This window comes from Passer domesticus, chromosome 9, assembly GCF_036417665.1.
Source record: "Passer domesticus isolate bPasDom1 chromosome 9, bPasDom1.hap1, whole genome shotgun sequence".
Classification (NCBI taxonomy): Eukaryota; Metazoa; Chordata; class Aves; order Passeriformes; family Passeridae; genus Passer; species Passer domesticus.
The window spans coordinates 11982868-12000549 of record NC_087482.1 but is presented as its reverse complement, the minus strand read 5'-3'; the positions used below and the strand labels follow the sequence as shown (position 1 = coordinate 12000549).

At 56.8% G+C, this 17682-nt stretch overlaps 1 protein-coding gene across 1 annotated transcript in view; it reads right to left on the bottom strand.

Moving 5' to 3' along the window:
* The window catches only part of LOC135308290 (uncharacterized), a 44236-nt gene extending 34548 nt beyond the window's left edge, over positions 1 to 9688 (bottom strand). The window contains exon 1 of the mRNA XM_064433229.1: positions 9633 to 9688. Coding sequence (XP_064289299.1) covers positions 9633 to 9684 — 52 coding nt within the window. The 5' untranslated portion in view covers positions 9685 to 9688. The remainder of the gene's footprint in view (positions 1 to 9632) is intronic.
* Positions 9689 to 17682: the final 7994 nt, after the last annotated feature.

The window sequence follows — 17682 nt, the reverse complement described above, 5'->3', positions numbered from 1 at the left end:
GGGAAATGCTTCTTTCTCCGCAGGCTCTCCTTTCATTTCTGGAGAATGGAAAAGAGACAGCTGCATCAGATGAAAACATTCCTGACTGGGAATGGGGAAGGGGACAATTTCAGGAGGCATCACTTGTGAAAGGAATGCATAAGGATCAGAAAACACCCAGGATTTTGGGACAACCCAAGGCTGCTTCCTTCCCCAAACAGCCCCAACATCTGATCTGCCTGGGCACCAGGAAATTGCAGGGGATCTGAGGGTGGGCATGGCCTGTGGTGCAATTGGGGCCGTCTGCCAGCTGATGCCAAATGCCTTCCTGCAGAGGCTGGGCAGAAGCTGCAGCCAGGCCAGGCTGGGAAACAGCCCTGCAGGGCATGAAAGCAGCAGCGGGGCAGCGAGGCTGCCATGGATCCCTTCCTGCTGTGCCGGGCACGACGTGTCCAGATGTGCAGCCAAAGCCCCCGGCTGCTGAGTCCCAGGAGCAGCATGAGGGAAATGCACCCACCTTGTCTTCTCTGCAGACGTTCCTTCAGCATTTGCCACATGATTTCTAATGGGTCCTGGAATTTCCTGCCTGCCATGTCTTTGGTCTTTCCTGTCAGAGGACCTTAAGAGAAAGTAGTTCCATTTCCCAGCAATGGACCCCACAAAAGCAGGGCTCAGCCTGAGGGGTCAGCAGGGACACACTACTCACCCCTGCCATGGGAGCTGGCCTTTTGTGCAGCATCCAAGGTACGAGTTGGTGAGGTCGTCCCTGCAGACACGCCTGTAACACAACAGCCACAGAAGCTTCTGTCACCTGGTTCTTACCAGTCAGTCAAACATTACGCCTTGGTGGGACAGTGAGAACATACCTGCAGAATGCTCAGAGTGCTTCACAACTTCAGAGCGCCAGGCTAATGGAGAATCCTTCCCAGCATCCCAGTCTGGAAGCAAACCAAGATGAGAACTATTTCCATTGTGTGCCAGGGCTGGCTCTGGCCCTGGGCTGGCGGCAGGGCTCCCGCTCGGGGCTGCTCCTGTGCCTTGGGCCTCTGGGCACTCAGGGCCAGCTCTGCAGCAGCTGCAGCGCCAGGGACGTTGCTGCACCAGTCCCGTTTCCCCGGGGCTCTGAACCAGCTCCAGAGGCCTGGAAGCCGAGGCGCCTCCAGCTTTGGCTGCTGCCGGGCCGGGCAAGGGCAGGCCTGTCGCCCTGATTTTTTAAGACTTTCTAAAGCCTTCTGATGTTTGCATTCTTGTATGAAACTTTCTCACACACTTTTCTGTAAAAAACTTATTGTTTGCATTCTTTTATGGAGGAGGAGAAATTTGATGGACTGTTGGTTTGTCCAGTGTCCCTGGAGAGGTGGCACTTTCACCTTCCAATCCTCTGTCACCTTTGGAAATCTATAAATGTAGGAGTCAGAAAATAAACTCTCTCTTTTTCCTGTCTGAGAGCAGCAGCGTGTCTGCGTCGTGTTGTCTTGTGTCCTGTAGCGACATCTGGTGACCGCCGAAGTGTACTGCAGCCTAGGCTGGAGGCAGAGTGTTCGGGCTGTCGGGTGAGATTGTGCCGTTTGCCCCTTCCCTGCTGGGAGCTTGGCTTGCTGTCCTGTGATAGCGGCACTCCTGTGGGTATCATGAGTGCGTTTGGTATGTTGGGTTCGTGGAGACGGGTCCTGGAGAACAGTAAGATCTCCGTGCCCTGGAGTGATTTCGAAACACTCCTTTGCTGGGCTACACAGCGGGGATTCTTTTCCGACCCTACGGAGACGTTCTCTGAGGCGGCGTGGTCTTGTGTGAATGACCACCTCGTGCAGGAGATGATGGCTGGTGGTCCTGCCAGCGTGAAATTGATGTGGCATACATTGCAGGATGTTGCTCGGGCTGTATGGGGGTCTGAATCCTGCAGCTCTGCAGGTTCCCGGAAGGACCTGTCCGTCTCGGATGGGGATGAAAGGGAATCTGAGCTTTTGAGCGACGCAGAGGCTTCCTCCGCTTCCCGGTGGGGGGAGCTGGAGCATGATTCCGCCTCCGAGGGTGGTGGTTGGTCCTCGGAGGAGGATCGGTCTCTCACCCCTCGGTTCCAGAGTGATCAGCCGGGGGGCGGAATCCCGCGGGTTTCTGGGGGTCCCGGGGAGGCAGCTCGGCTGACTCGCCCTGCCCCGAACCGCGGTGTGGAGGGGCAGCCGTCGTCCCCCTGTGCCTTCCCGGCGCTCGGGGGCGATGAGGGGCCCCTGGATCAGTGCCCGGTTTTGTTCGGGTCTGATTTGGTGACAACGCTCTGTTCGCATTGTGGTAAGTCCACAACATATTCCCTGCGGCCGGCGGAAGCGGGTTCACCCGCTTCAGATTCGGGCCCGTCTCGCGGGGGGACACTTTCTCCTGTTTCTGAGCCTGAGCAGCCTGCCGGGCATGCGCAGGCGGTGGAGGCTGCCGGAGGCGGGGCGTTGGTCGGTGCTCGATCTCGTCCCATCATGGTGGGCGGCATGCCTGCCTCGCTGTGTACAGCGGAGGCGGAGTCGGCTGCGGCCTCCTGTGAGATGGGGCGGGTGCTGCTAGGGGCTGTGCCAACCTCCCTTGTGCCGCCCCGCGCTGACGTGGCTCCACGAGCCGCATCTCTCCCTGTGTCCCGCCCCTCCCCTGCGCGAGAGACGGGTGGCTCCGCGTCCGGTTTGCGGTCTGTGCCGGCGCCTGTGTCCACTGCGGCGCCCTCTGCCGGTGCCGAGGCGGACGGCGCTGCCGGGGGAGCAGCTGGTTCGGCCCCGCAGTCCCCGTCTTCTGCGGGGGCTGCGGCGCGCCAGGGCGCTGGGGTGTTCACCTTTAGCGCGACTGCTGACGCGGCCAGCGGGAAACCGGTGTTCTCCCGGGGTCGCAGGTCCTCCCTGCCGGGTGTGTGGACTCTTCCCCCGTGCCAGGTGACCGTGCGTCCGAAGGATCCCAGACGATTCTGGGGGGAAGTCGGAGCTACGGCTGATGAGATGCGTGAGCCTGTCTCCTCGCAGCGTCTGCAGGATCACGGAGGGGGCTCCTCTGGCTCTGCTGGTGCTGCGGGGGATGCGGGGTCGAGTGCTGTCGCAGTGCCTCGCAGTCAGGCAGCTGCTCTTGTTCCCGTGGGGCCCACGGGACGGGACATGGCAGGTATTGCGGCCTTGCCAGAAGGCCCCCAGGCTTTTCCTGTGATCAGGGGCCTTGCTCATAACACTTATGAGCCTCTGCCCTTCAAGACAAAGACAAAACTCCGTGAGACGGTTGCTCGACATGGTCTGGGCTCTTCTGAAGTCATGCACATGCTTCGCATGATTTCTCCTGAGGTGCGCACGCCTGCCGATGTCCGTGATGTTGCGCGTGCTCTTTTTGATCCCGTGCAATTTGGCGTCTTTGAGACCAAGTGGGCTCGCTTGGCAGCCACTACAGCACAGCATAATGCTACACTGGGGCCGCAGGATCCCAGGAGAGTGGCTGACGTTGACATGCTGATGGGAACAGGCAATTACACTGAGCCTCAGGGACAGGCTGGTTTCTCTCCCTCCGTGCTTGAGCAGTGTCAAGCACTAGGCATGTCGGCAGTGATTCAGACCGTAGAAATGGCTGCTCCACGGCAACCATTTTCAACTATTGTCCAGAAGGCTGATGAGCCTTTCATGACATTCGTGGGGAGGCTGACTGCCTCAGTGGAGAGGCAGCTGACAAATCCGCTGACAAGAGAGGCTGTGATTGCGGACCTAGCGAGGAGCAACTGTACAGCAGACTGTAAGAGAGTCATAGACGCTCTTCCTGGTGGGGCTACTGTCTCACAAATGACGGAGGCCTGTTCGGTCATAGGTCCCCCTGTTCAGAAGATGGCTGCCTGGGCTACTGCTGCGCAGCCAGCCTGGGCAGCGCCACAGGGCTGGCAGAAGCAGCAGGGGAATGCTCAGGGCAGCAAGAAACGGGGGAAGAAAGAACAGAAGGAAAAGATTCCTATGTTTCTGTGTGGTCGGTGTGGAAGACCGAACCATATGACTAATGTCTGCAAGGCAACGGTTCATGCTAATGGCCAGGCACTGCCGGGCTCGGGAAACGGGAAGCGAAGCGCGAAGGGGAGACGCGCTCAGACACAAGCTTCTCTCCAGACCCCGGAGCCGATGGAGGTTTGCTCAGCCGGCTTGTAGCCAGCACCCGCGGCTCAGCGGGTGTAGACGTCTGCACAGCAGCAACAGCTGTGTTAGAATCTTGTGAAGTACACAAGGTTCCCCTAGATGCCTTTGGTCCCTTGGGTGGGGGCATGAGTGCTCTCCTGATGGGGAGGTCTAGTGCCACCCTTCAGGGCATCGTTGTGCATCTGGGGCTCATTGATGCAGACTTTACAGGGCAGATTTGTGCCATGGTTTCCACACCCACCCCCCCGGTCACGATCCCGAAAGGGACACGACTTGCTCAACTTGTGCCCTTTAAGTCCTCTGTTTGCAGGGCAGCGGACCGGTCGCGTGGAGCTGGCGGTTTCGGATCCACTGGGCCGCCTCAAGTGCACTGGACTGCTGTTCTGACCAAGGAACGTCCTGAGATGATGTGTGCCCTGTCCATTCCTGGTGTGACGCCGTCGGAGACTCGCCTTCGCGGGCTTCTTGACAGCGGCGCTGACATCACGATTCTCTCTCTTGCTGCCTGGCCTCCGGACTGGCCCCTGGATCCGGTGGAGACGCCTGTCAGGGGGCTGGGGGGAACGGCGCAGTGTTACGTGAGCCAGCAGTCCGTGCTGGTCACGAACCCAGAGGGACAGACGGCCTGGATCAGGCCGCATGTTACTTCTACTCCTGTTAACCTCTGGGGGAGGGATGTTCTGTCAGCGTGGGGGGTGCGCATCGGGACGGGTTTTTGATGGGGGCCACTGCGATGAAGGGCACGGACTGTCCTACGCCTCCTATACGGTGGTTGGTGGACAAACCTGTTTGGGAGAACCAGTGGCCCCTCCCTCGAGATAAATTGGTCGCCCTTCGGAATCTGGTGCAGGAGCAGTTGGACCAGGGTCATTTGGAGCCTTCTACCAGTCCCTGGAACACTCCTGTCTTTTGCATCAAGAAGAAATCTGGGAAATGGAGGTTGTTGCAAGACCTCCGAAAGGTCAATGCCGTGATGGAAGGCATGGGAACATTGCAGGCGGGCATGCCATCGCCTGCCATGCTGCCTGCCGATTGGCCGGTCCTCATTGTGGATCTGAAGGATTGTTTCTTCACGATTCCTTTGCATCCCAATGACAGGCCGAAATTTGCCTTCTCAGTGCCAGCAATTAACAACGCTGAGCCCGCACAGAGGTATCAATGGAGGACCCTTCCTCAGGGCATGCGCAATTCTCCGGCCATATGCCAGTGGTATGTGGCCCGTGCCTTGTCTGGAGTTCGTGAGCAGTTTCCTGGTGCACGTCTGTATCATTATATGGATGACATTTTGGTGGCTGCGCCCACCCAGGATGAGCTGCTGAGAATTCAGCCTCAGTTGCTCGATGCTTTAAATGCACATGGACTGCAGGTGGCTCCAGAAAAGGTCCAGCAACAACCGCCTTGGAAGTATTTGGGGGTCAAAATTCTGGAACAGACAATCTGTCACCAGGAGGTGCAATTCGTGCATCCTGTGAAGACACTGAATGATGCCCAAAAATTGGTAGGTGTCATCACTTGGTTACGTCCATACCTGGGGCTAACCGATGCACAACTGTCTCCATTGTATGATCTACTAAAAGGAGACTCTGATCTAAAGTCACCTCGTTCATTGACCCCTGAGGCACGTCAGGTGCTGGAGGTGGTTCAGCAGGCCGTTTCGGCTTGCCAAGTTTACCGCATTGATCCCTCCATTGATGTCACTGTGTTCATCACCGCTCCAGATTCGCATCCCACAGGTATCATTGGCCAATGGAGTGACAAATGGTCCGATTCCTTGCACGTTTTGGAATGGGTTTTCCTGCCCCATCAGCCGCAAAAGACGGCAACCCCATTGTCTGAGCTTTTTGCTTGTTTGATAATCAAATGCCGGCAACGGTGCTTGCAATTGATGGGTGCGGATCCCGCAAAGATCATACTCCCAGTACAGCGGGAGGATTTTGACTGGAGCTTTGCAAACAGTGTGTCCCTGCAGAGTGCTCTGGAAAACTTTTCAGGGCAAATCACTTATCATCTGCCCAGCCATAGGCTGTTGCATATGGCGAAGTCCACACAAATCTCTTTGCGGCCCAAAAATAGTCAGGAACCTGTGCAAGGACCCACCGTCTTTACCGACGGTTCAGGGAGGACAGGAAAGGCCATTGTTACCTGGAGGGACGGATCTGAGTGGCAGGTTCTGGAAGGTCATGAGGATGGGTCAGCCCAATTGGTTGAATTGAAGGCTGCTGTCATGGCATTTGAGAAATTTTCCCAGGAACCTTTCAACTTGGTCACGGATTCTGCCTATGTGGCCGACATTGCACAGCGGTTGGGTCACTCGGTCTTGAAAGAGGTCAGTAACCCTGCCTTGTTTCATTTGCTGAAGGCCTTGTGGTGTGCCATTCAGGCTCGGGTTCATCCTTTCTACGTTCTGCATGTAAGGAGTCACACCAATTTGCCAGGCTTTATAGTGGAAGGTAACGCGAGGGCTGACAAGTTAGCTAACCCAGCGTGGGTAGCCCCTCAGCCTGATACACTCGTGCAGGCCAAGGCGTCTCATGGGTTTTTCCACCAGAACGCACATACTCTGCAGAAGCAGTTTCAGCTGACGCCAACAGAGGCTCGTGACATTGTTGAGTCATGTGATGACTGCCATGCACTGGCTCCGCCTTTACCGGCAGGGGTAAACCCCAGGGGCCTTAGGGCCTTGGAGCTTTGGCAGACCGATGTCACCCAGATTGCCGAGTTTGGCCGGCTCAAGTATGTGCATGTCACGGTGGACACATTCTCCTCTGCAATGTGGGCTTCTGCTCACACCGGAGAGAAGGCCCGTGATGTCCTTGCCCACTGGAGGCAGGCCTTTGCCGTTCTGGGCATACCTTCTGCTGTGAAGACCGACAATGGTCCTGCTTACGCATCGCAAAAGGTGCGGCAGTTCCTGCAGTTGTGGGGTGTGTCACACAAGTTTGGTATCCCTCATTCTCCGACTGGCCAAGCTATTGTAGAACGTGCTCATGGTACTCTGAAGCGGGTTCTTCAAAAACAAAAACGGGGAATGCAGGGTGAAACCCCGCACAGTCGGTTGGCAAAGGCATTGTACACCATCAATCATCTTACGGTGCCGCAGAACTCAAATAACCCTGTTGTTTTGAATCACCATCTCTCGTTGCAGGCTGCGGACGAAGCACATCAGCCTCGAGCGAAGGTTCGGGTGCGGAATTTAGTCACCAAAGAGTGGGAAGGTCCCTATGATCTTATCGCTTCGGGGCGTGGGTATGCTTGTGTATCCACAGATACCGGGGTGCGCTGGGTACCTTCAAAGTGTATTCGCCCTGACCTGCAACCGCAGAGACAGAATCCGACTGACAGGCAAAACAAAAGCCGTGACCAACCTGAAAGGCGTCAAGTGGGTGAATCATGGGGTGATGATTCGGATGCAGATGATGCGGGTGATCACTCCGATGATTCCTCCATGGATGGATGCTGAATTTTGTTCATGGGTTTTTTTCTTTTCACGTTGTTCATTTTTTCCTTTTCTTTTTAAAACTGAGAAGGGTGAGATGTCGCCCTGATTTTTTAAAACTTTCTAAAGCCTTCTGATGTTTGCATTCTTGTATGAAACTTTCTCACACACTTTTCTGTAAAAAACTTATTGTTTGCATTCTTTTATGGAGGAGGAGAAATTTGATGGACTGTTGGTTTGTCCAGTGTCCCTGGAGAGGTGGCACTTTCACCTTCCAATCCTCTGTCACCTTTGGAAATCTATAAATGTAGGAGTCAGAAAATAAACTCTCTCTTTTTCCTGTCTGAGAGCAGCAGCGTGTCTCCGTCGTGTTGTCTTGTGTCCTGTAGCGACACAGGCCGTGGGGGAAGAGCTGCTGCCACACAGCCCCAGCCAGGGCTGAGCCCGGCACAGCAATTACCTGCTGTGCCTGTGCCCGTGTCTGCCATCGCCTTCCTTCCTGCAGCAGGGGCTGGCACTGAAGATGGAGTGCTTCCTTCAAGAAATACCACCTTCCACTGAAGCACTATGTCCATCTCTTGACAAAGGAAGGGAGACAGCTGCATCAGATGGGGCTGTTTCCCACTTGGGTGGTGGCATCAGAGGTAATATTTGTGAAATTTATGGAGCAGGAAAATGGCCAGGTTACAGTGGCATGATGAGAGCACTTCCACCTCCAAACAGCCACCCTTTTCCTAATCTGCAGGGCTGGATATAGTGGGGGATCTCAGGATGTGTTACAGTTTGGGCTGCCTGTCAGCTGATGCCAAATGCCTTCCTGCAGAGGCTGGGCAGAAGCTGCAGCCAGGCCAGGCTGGCAAACAGCCCTGCAGGGCGTGAAAGCAGCAGCGGGGCAGCGAGGCTGCCATGGATCCCTTCCCGCTGTGCCGGGCATGGCGTGTCCAGATGTGCAGCCAAAGCCCCCGGCTGCTGACTCCCAGGGGAAGCATGAGGGAAATGCACCCACCTTCTCTTGTCTGCAGGGGTTCCTTCAGCTCTTGCCTCATCTGTTTGGATGGTTCCAGGGATATCTTATCTGTTGTATCTTGGATTTTCCCTGTTGGAGTACCTTAGAGAAAAATATTTCCATTTCCCAGGAATGGATCCCAGAAAAGCAGGGTTCAGCCTGTGGGGTCAGCAGGGACACACTACTCACCCCTGAGATGGGAGCTGGGCTTGAGTGCAGCATCCAAGGTAGCAGCTGGAGAAGCTGGAGAAGTCTTCCCTGTAGACACATCTGTAACACAACAGCCACAGAAGCTTCTGTCACCTGGTGCCTGCCCGCTTGTCTACAATTCTTCCTTGGTGGCACACTGAGAACATACCTGCAGGAGGCTCCAAGGGCTTCAAAACTTTATTCATCCAAGCTGATGGAGAAGCCTTCCCAGCACCCTCATCTACAATGCAGCACAGATGAGAACATTTTCCAGTGTGTGCTGGGATCTCTTTCTGCCACAGGGAACTGGGCACTGCCAGGGAGTGGGGTAAGGCCATGGCAGCCAGATGTGAATAGACATGGCCAAAGCTGCCCAGGGGCCTGGGGAGCTCTGGGCTGGCTCCTGGTCACTCTCCACACTCTTTCCCTGCCCTCAGCAACATCCCTGGGAGGGGTGGCTGCAGCAGTGCAGGGACCTGGGACTCTCCCCCTCACACACAGAAGAAATCCTCCCTAAAGCATGGGGGAAAACTGCAGCAGAAAGTGCCACAGCTATCCATCCTGCCCTCCCTCTGTCCCTCCTGCCCTCCTTCTGTGGGGAAACCCCCCAGATCCCAAGGGCAAACAGCCAGGCCCTCTCAGGACACACTGGAGCCTTGCTCTCCCCCTCTGTCCTTTCCCCACCGTGGGCACCCCGTGCAGTCGCTGCCAGGTTTCAGGACATGTCTCCCATGGAGGGACCCCAGCAGGACTGCTCAGTGCCCTGCGCCTGCTCGGGATAATTCCCCTGGGCTGTGCTGCTCTAGTCCAGGCTGTGCCCGCACTGCCAAACAGCAGAGAGGGCAGCTCAAGCCTCAGCAGGGCTCAGGCCCAGAGGCACAGCAATTACCTCCTGTGTCTGTGCCTGGCATGGCCTCCCTTCCTGGAGCTGAGGCTGGCATGCAACCACTGCTTCCTCCGGGAAATGCTTCTTTCTCCGCAGGCTCTCCTTTCATTTCTGGAGAATGGAAAAGAGACAGCTGCATCAGATGAAAACATTCCTGACTGGGAATGGGGAAGGGGACAATTTCAGGAGGCATCACTTGTGAAAGGAATGCATAAGGATCAGAAAACACCCAGGATTTTGGGACAACCCAAGGCTGCTTCCTTCCCCAAACAGCCCCAACATCTGATCTGCCTGGACACCAGGAAATTGCAGGGCATCTGAGGGTGGGCATGGCCTGTGGTGCAATTGGGGCTGTCTGCCAGCTGATGCCAAATGCCTTCCTGCAGAGGCTGGGCAGAAGCTGCAGCCAGGCCAGGCTGGGAAACAGCCCTGCAGGGCGTGAAAGCAGCAGCGGGGCAGCGAGGCTGCCATGGATCCCTTCCTGCTGTGCCAGGCACGACGTGTCCAGATGTGCAGCCAATGCCCCCGGCTGCTGAGTCCCAGGAGCAGCATGAGGGAAATGCACCCACCTTGTCTTCTCTGCAGACGTTCCTTCAGCATTTGCCACATGATTTCTAATGGGTCCTGGAATTTCCTGCCTGTCATGTCTTTGGTCTCTCCTGTCGGAGGACCTTAAGAGAAAGTGGTTCCATTTCCCAGCAATGGACCCCACAAAAGCAGGGCTCAGCCTGAGGGGTCAGCAGGGACACACTACTCACCCCTGCCATGGGAGCTGGCCTTTTGTGCAGCATCCAAGGTAGGAGCTGGTGAGGTCGTCCCTGCAGACACGCCTGTAACACAACAGCCACAGAAGCTTCTGTCACCTGGTTCTTACCAGTCAGTCAAACATTACGCCTTGGTGGGACAGTGAGAACATACCTGCAGAATGCTCAGAGGGCATCACAACTTCAGAGCGCCAGGCTAATGGAGAATCCTTCCCAGCATCCCAGTCTGGAAGCAAACCAAGATGAGAACTGTTTCCATTGTGTGCCAGGGCTGGCTCTGGCCCTGGGCTGGCGGCAGGGCTCCCGCTCGGGGCTGCTCATGTGCCTTGGGCCTCTGGGCACTCAGGGCCAGCTCCGCAGCAGCTGCAGCGCCAGGGACGTTGCTGCACCAGTCCCGTTTCCCCGGGGCTCTGAACCAGCTCCAGAGGCCTGGAAGCCGAGGCGCCTCCAGCTTTGGCTGCTGCCGGGCCGGGCAAGGGCAGGCCCTGGGGGAAGAGCTGCTGCCACACAGCCCCGGCCAGGCCTGAGCCCGGCACAGCAATTACCTGCTGTGCCTGTGCCCGTGTCTGCCATCGCCTTCCTTCCTGCAGCAGGGGCTGGCACCGAAGATGGAGTGCTTCCTTCAAGAAATACCACCTTCCACTGAAGCACTATGTCCATCTCTTGACAAAGGAAGGGAGACAGCTGCATCAGATGGAGCTGTTTCCCACTTGGGTGGTGGCATCAGAGGTAATATTTGTGAAATTTATGGAGCAGGAAAATGGCCAGGTTACAGTGGCATGATGAGAGCACTTCCACCTCCAAACAGCCACCCTTTTCCTAATCTGCAGGGCTGGATATAGTGGGGGATCTCAGGGTGTCTTACAGTTTGGGCATGGCCTGTCAGCTGATGCCAAATAACTTCCTACAGAGGCTGGGCAGAAGCTGCAGCCAGGCCAGGCTGGCAAACAGCCCTGCAGGGCGTGAAAGCAGCAGCGGGGCAGCGAGGCTGCCATGGATCCCTTCCCGCTGTGCCGGGCACGGCGTGTCCAGATGTGCAGCCAAAGCCCCCGGCTGCTGACTCCCAGGGGAAGCATGAGGGAAATGCACCCACCTTCTCTTGTCTGCAGGGGTTCCTTCAGCTCTTGCCTCATCTGTTTGGATGGTTCCAGGGATATCTTATCTGTTGTATCTTGGATTTTCCCTGTTGGAGTACCTTAGAGAAAAATATTTCCATTTGCCAGGAATGGATCCCAGAAAAGCAGGGCTCAGCCTGTGGGGTCAGCAGGGACACACTACTCACCCCTGAGATGGGAGCTGGGCTTGAGTGCAGCATCCAAGGTAGCAGCTGGAGAAGCTGGAGAAGTCTTCCCTGTAGACACATCTGTAACACAACAGCCACAGAAGCTTCTGTCACCTGGTGCCTGCCCGCTTGTCTACAACTCTTCCTTGGTGGCACACTGAGAACATACCTGCAGGAGGCTCCAAGGGCTTCAAAACTTTATTCATCCAAGCTGATGGAGAAGCCTTCCCAGCACCCTCATCTACAATGCAGCACAGATGAGAACATTTTCCAGTGTGTACTGGGATCTCTTTCTGCCACAGGGAACTGGGCACTGCCAGGGAGTGGGGTAAGGCCATGGCAGCCAGATGTGAATAGACATGGCCAAAGCGGCCCAGGGGCCTGGGGAGCTCTGGGCTGGCTCCTGGTCACTCTCCACACTCTTTCCCTGCCCTCAGCAACATCCCTGGGAGGGGTGGCTGCAGCAGTGCAGGGACCTGGGACTCTCCCCCTCACACACAGAAGAAATCCTCCCTAAAGCATGGGGGAAAACTGCAGCAGGCAGTGCCACAGCTATCCATCCTGCCCTCCCTCTGTCCCTCCTGCCCTCCTTCTGTGGGGAAACCCCCCAGATCCCAAGGGCAAACAGCCAGGCCCTCTCAGGACACACTGCAGCCTTGCTCTCCCCCTCTGTCCTTTCCCCACCGTGGGCACCCCGTGCAGTCGCTCCCAGGTTTCAGGACATGTCTCCCATGGAGGGACCCCAGCAGGACTGCTCAGTGCCCTGAGCCTGCTCGGGATAATTCCCCTGGGCTGTGCTGCTCTAGTCCAGGCTGTGCCCGCACTGCCAAACAGCAGAGAGGGCAGCTCAAGCCTCAGCAGGGCTCAGGCCCAGAGGCACAGCAATTACCTCCTGTGCCTGTGCCTGGCATGGCCTCCCTTCCTGGAGCTGAGGCTGGCATGCAACCACTGCTTCCTCCGGGAAATGCTTCTTTCTCCGCAGGCTCTCCTTTCATTTCTGGAGAATGGAAAAGAGACAGCTGGATCAGATGAAAACATTCCTGACTGGGAATGGGGAAGGGGACAATTTCAGGAGGCATCACTTGTGAAAGGAATGCATAAGGATCAGAAAACACCCAGGATTTTGGGACAACCCAAGGCTGCTTCCTTCCCCAAACAGCCCCAACATCTGATCTGCCTGGACACCAGGAAATTGCAGGGCATCTGAGGGTGGGCATGGCCTGTGGTGCAATTGGGGCTGTCTGCCAGCTGATGCCAAATGCCTTCCTGCAGAGGCTGGGCAGAAGCTGCAGCCAGGCCAGGCTGGGAAACAGCCCTGCAGGGCGTGAAAGCAGCAGCGGGGCAGCGAGGCTGCCATGGATCCCTTCCTGCTGTGCCAGGCACGACGTGTCCAGATGTGCAGCCAATGCCCCCGGCTGCTGACTCCCAGGAGCAGCATGAGGGAAATGCACCCACCTTGTCTTCTCTGCAGACGTTCCTTCAGCATTTGCCACATGATTTCTAATGGGTCCTGGAATTTCCTGCCTGCCATGTCTTTGGTCTCTCCTGTCAGAGGACCTTAAGAGAAAGTAGTTCCATTTCCCAGGAATGGACCCCACAAAAGCAGGGCTCAGCCTGTGGGGTCAGCAGGGACACACTACTCACCCCTGCCATGGGAGCTGGCCTTTTGTGCAGCATCCAAGGTACGAGTTGGTGAGGTCGTCCCTGCAGACACGTCTGTAACACAACAGCCACAGAAGCTTCTGTCACCTGGTTCTTACCAGTCAGTCAAACATTACGCCTTGGTGGGACAGTGAGAACATACCTGCAGAATGCTCAGAGTGCTTCACAACTTCAGAGCGCCAGGCTAATGGAGAATCCTTCCCAGCATCCCAGTCTGGAAGCAAACCAAGATGAGAACTGTTTCCATTGTGTGCCAGGGCTGGCTCTGGCACTGGGCTGGCGGCAGGGCTCCCGCTCGGGGCTGCTCCTGTGCCTTGGGCCTCTGGGCACTCAGGGCCAGCTCCGCAGCAGCTGCAGCGCCAGGGACGTTGCTGCACCAGTCCCGTTTCCCCGGGGCTCTGAACCAGCTCCAGAGGCCTGGAAGCCGAGGCGCCTCCAGCTTTGGCTGCTGCCGGGCCGGGCAAGGGCAGGCCCTGGGGGAAGAGCTGCTGCCACACAGCCCCGGCCAGGCCTGAGCCCGGCACAGCAATTACCTGCTGTGCCTGTGCCCGTGTCTGCCATCGCCTTCCTTCCTGCAGCAGGGGCTGGCACCGAAGATGGAGTGCTTCCTTCAAGAAATACCACCTTCCACTGAAGCACTATGTCCATCTCTTGACAAAGGAAGGGAGACAGCTGCATCAGATGGAGCTGTTTCCCACTTGGGTGGTGGCATCAGAGGTAATATTTGTGAAATTTATGGAGCAGGAAAATGGCCAGGTTACAGTGGCATGATGAGAGCACTTCCACCTCCAAACAGCCACCCTTTTCCTAATCTGCAGGGCTGGATATAGTGGGGGATCTCAGGGTGTCTTACAGTTTGGGCATGGCCTGTCAGCTGATGCCCAATAACTTCCGGCAGAGGCTGGGCAGAAGCTGCAGCCAGGCCAGGCTGGCAAACAGACCTGCAGGGCGTGAAAGCAGCAGCGGGGCAGCGAGGCTGCCATGGATCCCTTCCCGCTGTGCCGGGCACGGCGTGTCCAGATGTGCAGCCAAAGCCCCCGGCTGCTGACTCCCAGGGGAAGCATGAGGGAAATGCACCCACCTTCTCTTGTCTGCAGGGGTTCCTTCAGCTCTTGCCTCATCTGTTTGGATGGTTCCAGGGATATCTTATCTGTTGTATCTTTAATTTTCCCTGTTGGAGTACCTTAGAGAAAAATATTTCCATTTGCCAGGAATGGATCCCAGAAAAGCAGGGCTCAGCCTGTGGGGTCAGCAGGGACACACTACTCACCCCTGAGATGGGAGCTGGGCTTGAGTGCAGCATCCAAGGTAGCAGCTGGAGAAGCTGGAGAAGTCTTCCCTGTAGACACATCTGTAACACAACAGCCACAGAAGCTTCTGTCACCTGGTGCCTGCCCGCTTGTCTACAATTCTTCCTTGGTGGCACACTGAGAACATACCTGCAGGAGGCTCCAAGGGCTTCAAAACTTTATTCATCCAAGCTGATGGAGAAGCCTTCCCAGCACCCTCATCTACAATGCAGCACAGATGAGAACATTTTCCAGTGTGTACTGGGATCTCTTTCTGCCACAGGGAACTGGGCACTGCCAGGGAGTGGGGTAAGGCCATGGCAGCCAGATGTGAATAGACATGGCCAAAGCGGCCCAGGGGCCTGGGGAGCTCTGGGCTGGCTCCTGGTCACTCTCCACACTCTTTCCCTGCCCTCAGCAACATCCCTGGGAGGGGTGGCTGCAGCAGTGCAGGGACCTGGGACTCTCCCCCTCACACACAGAAGAAATCCTCCCTAAAGCATGGGGGAAAACTGCAGCAGGCAGTGCCACAGCTATCCATCCTGCTCTCCCTCTGTCCCTCCTGCCCTCCTTCTGTGGGGAAACCCCCCAGATCCCAAGGGCAAACAGCCAGGCCCTCTCAGGACACACTGCAGCCTTGCTCTCCCCCTCTGTCCTTTCCCCACCGTGGGCACCCCGTGCAGTCACTCCCAGATTTCAGGACATGTCTCCCATGGAGGGACCCCAGCAGGACTGCTCAGTGCCCTGAGCCTGCTCAGGATAATTCCCCTGGGCTGTGCTGCTCTAGTCCAGGCTGTGCCCGCACTGCCAAACAGCAGAGAGGGCAGCTCAAGCCTCAGCAGGGCTCAGGCCCAGAGGCACAGCAATTACCTCCTGTGCCTGTGCCTGGCATGGCCTCCCTTCCTGGAGCTGAGGCTGGCATGCAACCACTGCTTCCTCCGGGAAATGCTTCTTTCTCCGCAGGCTCTCCTTTCATTTCTGGAGAATGGAAAAGAGACAGCTGGATCAGATGAAAACATTCCTGACTGGGAATGGGGAAGGGGACAATTTCAGGAGGCATCACTTGTGAAAGGAATGCATAAGGATCAGAAAACACCCAGGATTTTGGGACAACCCAAGGCTGCTTCCTTCCCCAAACAGCCCCAACATCTGATCTGCCTGGACACCAGGAAATTGCAGGGCATCTGAGGGTGGGCATGGCCTGTGGTGCAATTGGGGCTGTCTGCCAGCTGATGCCAAATGCCTTCCTGCAGAGGCTGGGCAGAAGCTGCAGCCAGGCCAGGCTGGCAAACAGCCCTGCAGGGCATGAAAGCAGCAGCGGGGCAGCGAGGCTGCCATGGATCCCTTCCTGCTGTGCCGGGCACGGCGTGTCCAGATGTGCAGCCAATGCCCCCGGCTGCTGAGTCCCAGGAGCAGCATGAGGGAAATGCACCCACCTTGTCTTCTCTGCAGACGTTCCTTCAGCATTTGCCACATGATTTCTAATGGGTCCTGGAATTTCCTGCCTGTCATGTCTTTGGTCTCTCCTGTCAGAGGACCTTAAGAGAAAGTAGTTCCATTTCCCAGGAATGGACCCCGCAAAAGCAGGGCTCAGCCTGTGGGGTCAGCAGGGACACACTACTCACCCCTGCCATGGGAGCTGGCCTTTTGTGCAGCATCCAAGGTACGAGTTGGTGAGGTCGTCCCTGCAGACACGCCTGTAACACAACAGCCACAGAAGCTTCTGTCACCTGGTTCTTACCAGTCAGTCAAACATTACGCCTTGGTGGGACAGTGAGAACATACCTGCAGAATGCTCAGAGGGCTTCACAACTTCAGAGCGCCAGGCTAATGGAGAATCCTTCCCAGCATCCCAGTCTGGAAGCAAACCAAGATGAGAACTGTTTCCATTGTGTGCCAGGGCTGGCTCTGGCACTGGGCTGGCGGCAGGGCTCCCGCTCGGGGCTGCTCCTGTGCCTTGGGCCTCTGGGCACTCAGGGCCAGCTCCGCAGCAGCTGCAGCGCCAGGGACGTTGCTGCACCAGTCCCGTTTCCCCGGGGCTCTGAACCAGCTCCAGAGGCCTGGAAGCCCAGGCGCCTCCAGCTTTGGCTGCTGCCGGGCCGGGCAAGGGCAGGCCCTGGGGGAAGAGCTGCTGCCACACAGCCCCGGCCAGGCCTGAGCCCGGCACAGCAATTACCTGCTGTGCCTGTGCCCGTGTCTGGCTTCGCCTTCCTTCCTGCAGCAGGGGCTGGCACCGAAGATGGAGTGCTTCCTTCAAGAAATACCACCTTCCACTGAAGCACTATGTCCATCTCTTGACAAAGGAAGGGAGACAGCTGCATCAGATGGAGCTGTTTCCCACTTGGGTGGTGGCATCAGAGGTAATATTTGTGAAATTTATGGAGCAGGAAAATGGCCAGGTTACAGTGGCATGATGAGAGCACTTCCACCTCCAAACAGCCACCCTTTTCCTAATCTGCAGGGCTGGATATAGTGGGGGATCTCAGGGTGTCTTACAGTTTGGGCATGGCCTGTCAGCTGATGCCCAATAACTTCCGGCAGAGGCTGGGCAGAAGCTGCAGCCAGGCCAGGCTGGCAAACAGCCCTGCAGGGCGTGAAAGCAGCAGCGGGGCAGCGAGGCTGCCATGGATCCCTTCCCGCTGTGCCGGGCACGGCGTGTCCAGATGTGCAGCCAAAGCCCCCGGCTGCTGACTCCCAGGGGAAGCATGAGGGAAATGCACCCACCTTCTCTTGTCTGCAGGGGTTCCTTCAGCTCTTGCCTCATCTGTTTGGATGGTTCCAGGGATATCTTATCTGTTGTATCTTGGATTTTCCCTGTTGGAGTACCTTAGAGAAAAATATTTCCATTTGCCAGGAATGGATCCCAGAAAAGCAGGGCTCAGCCTGTGGGGTCAGCAGGGACACACTACTCACCCCTGAGATGGGAGCTGGGCTTGAGTGCAGCATCCAAGGTAGCAGCTGGAGAAGCTGGAGAAGTCTTCCCTGTAGACACATCTGTAACACAACAGCCACAGAAGCTTCTGTCACCTGGTGCCTGCCCGCTTGTCTACAATTCT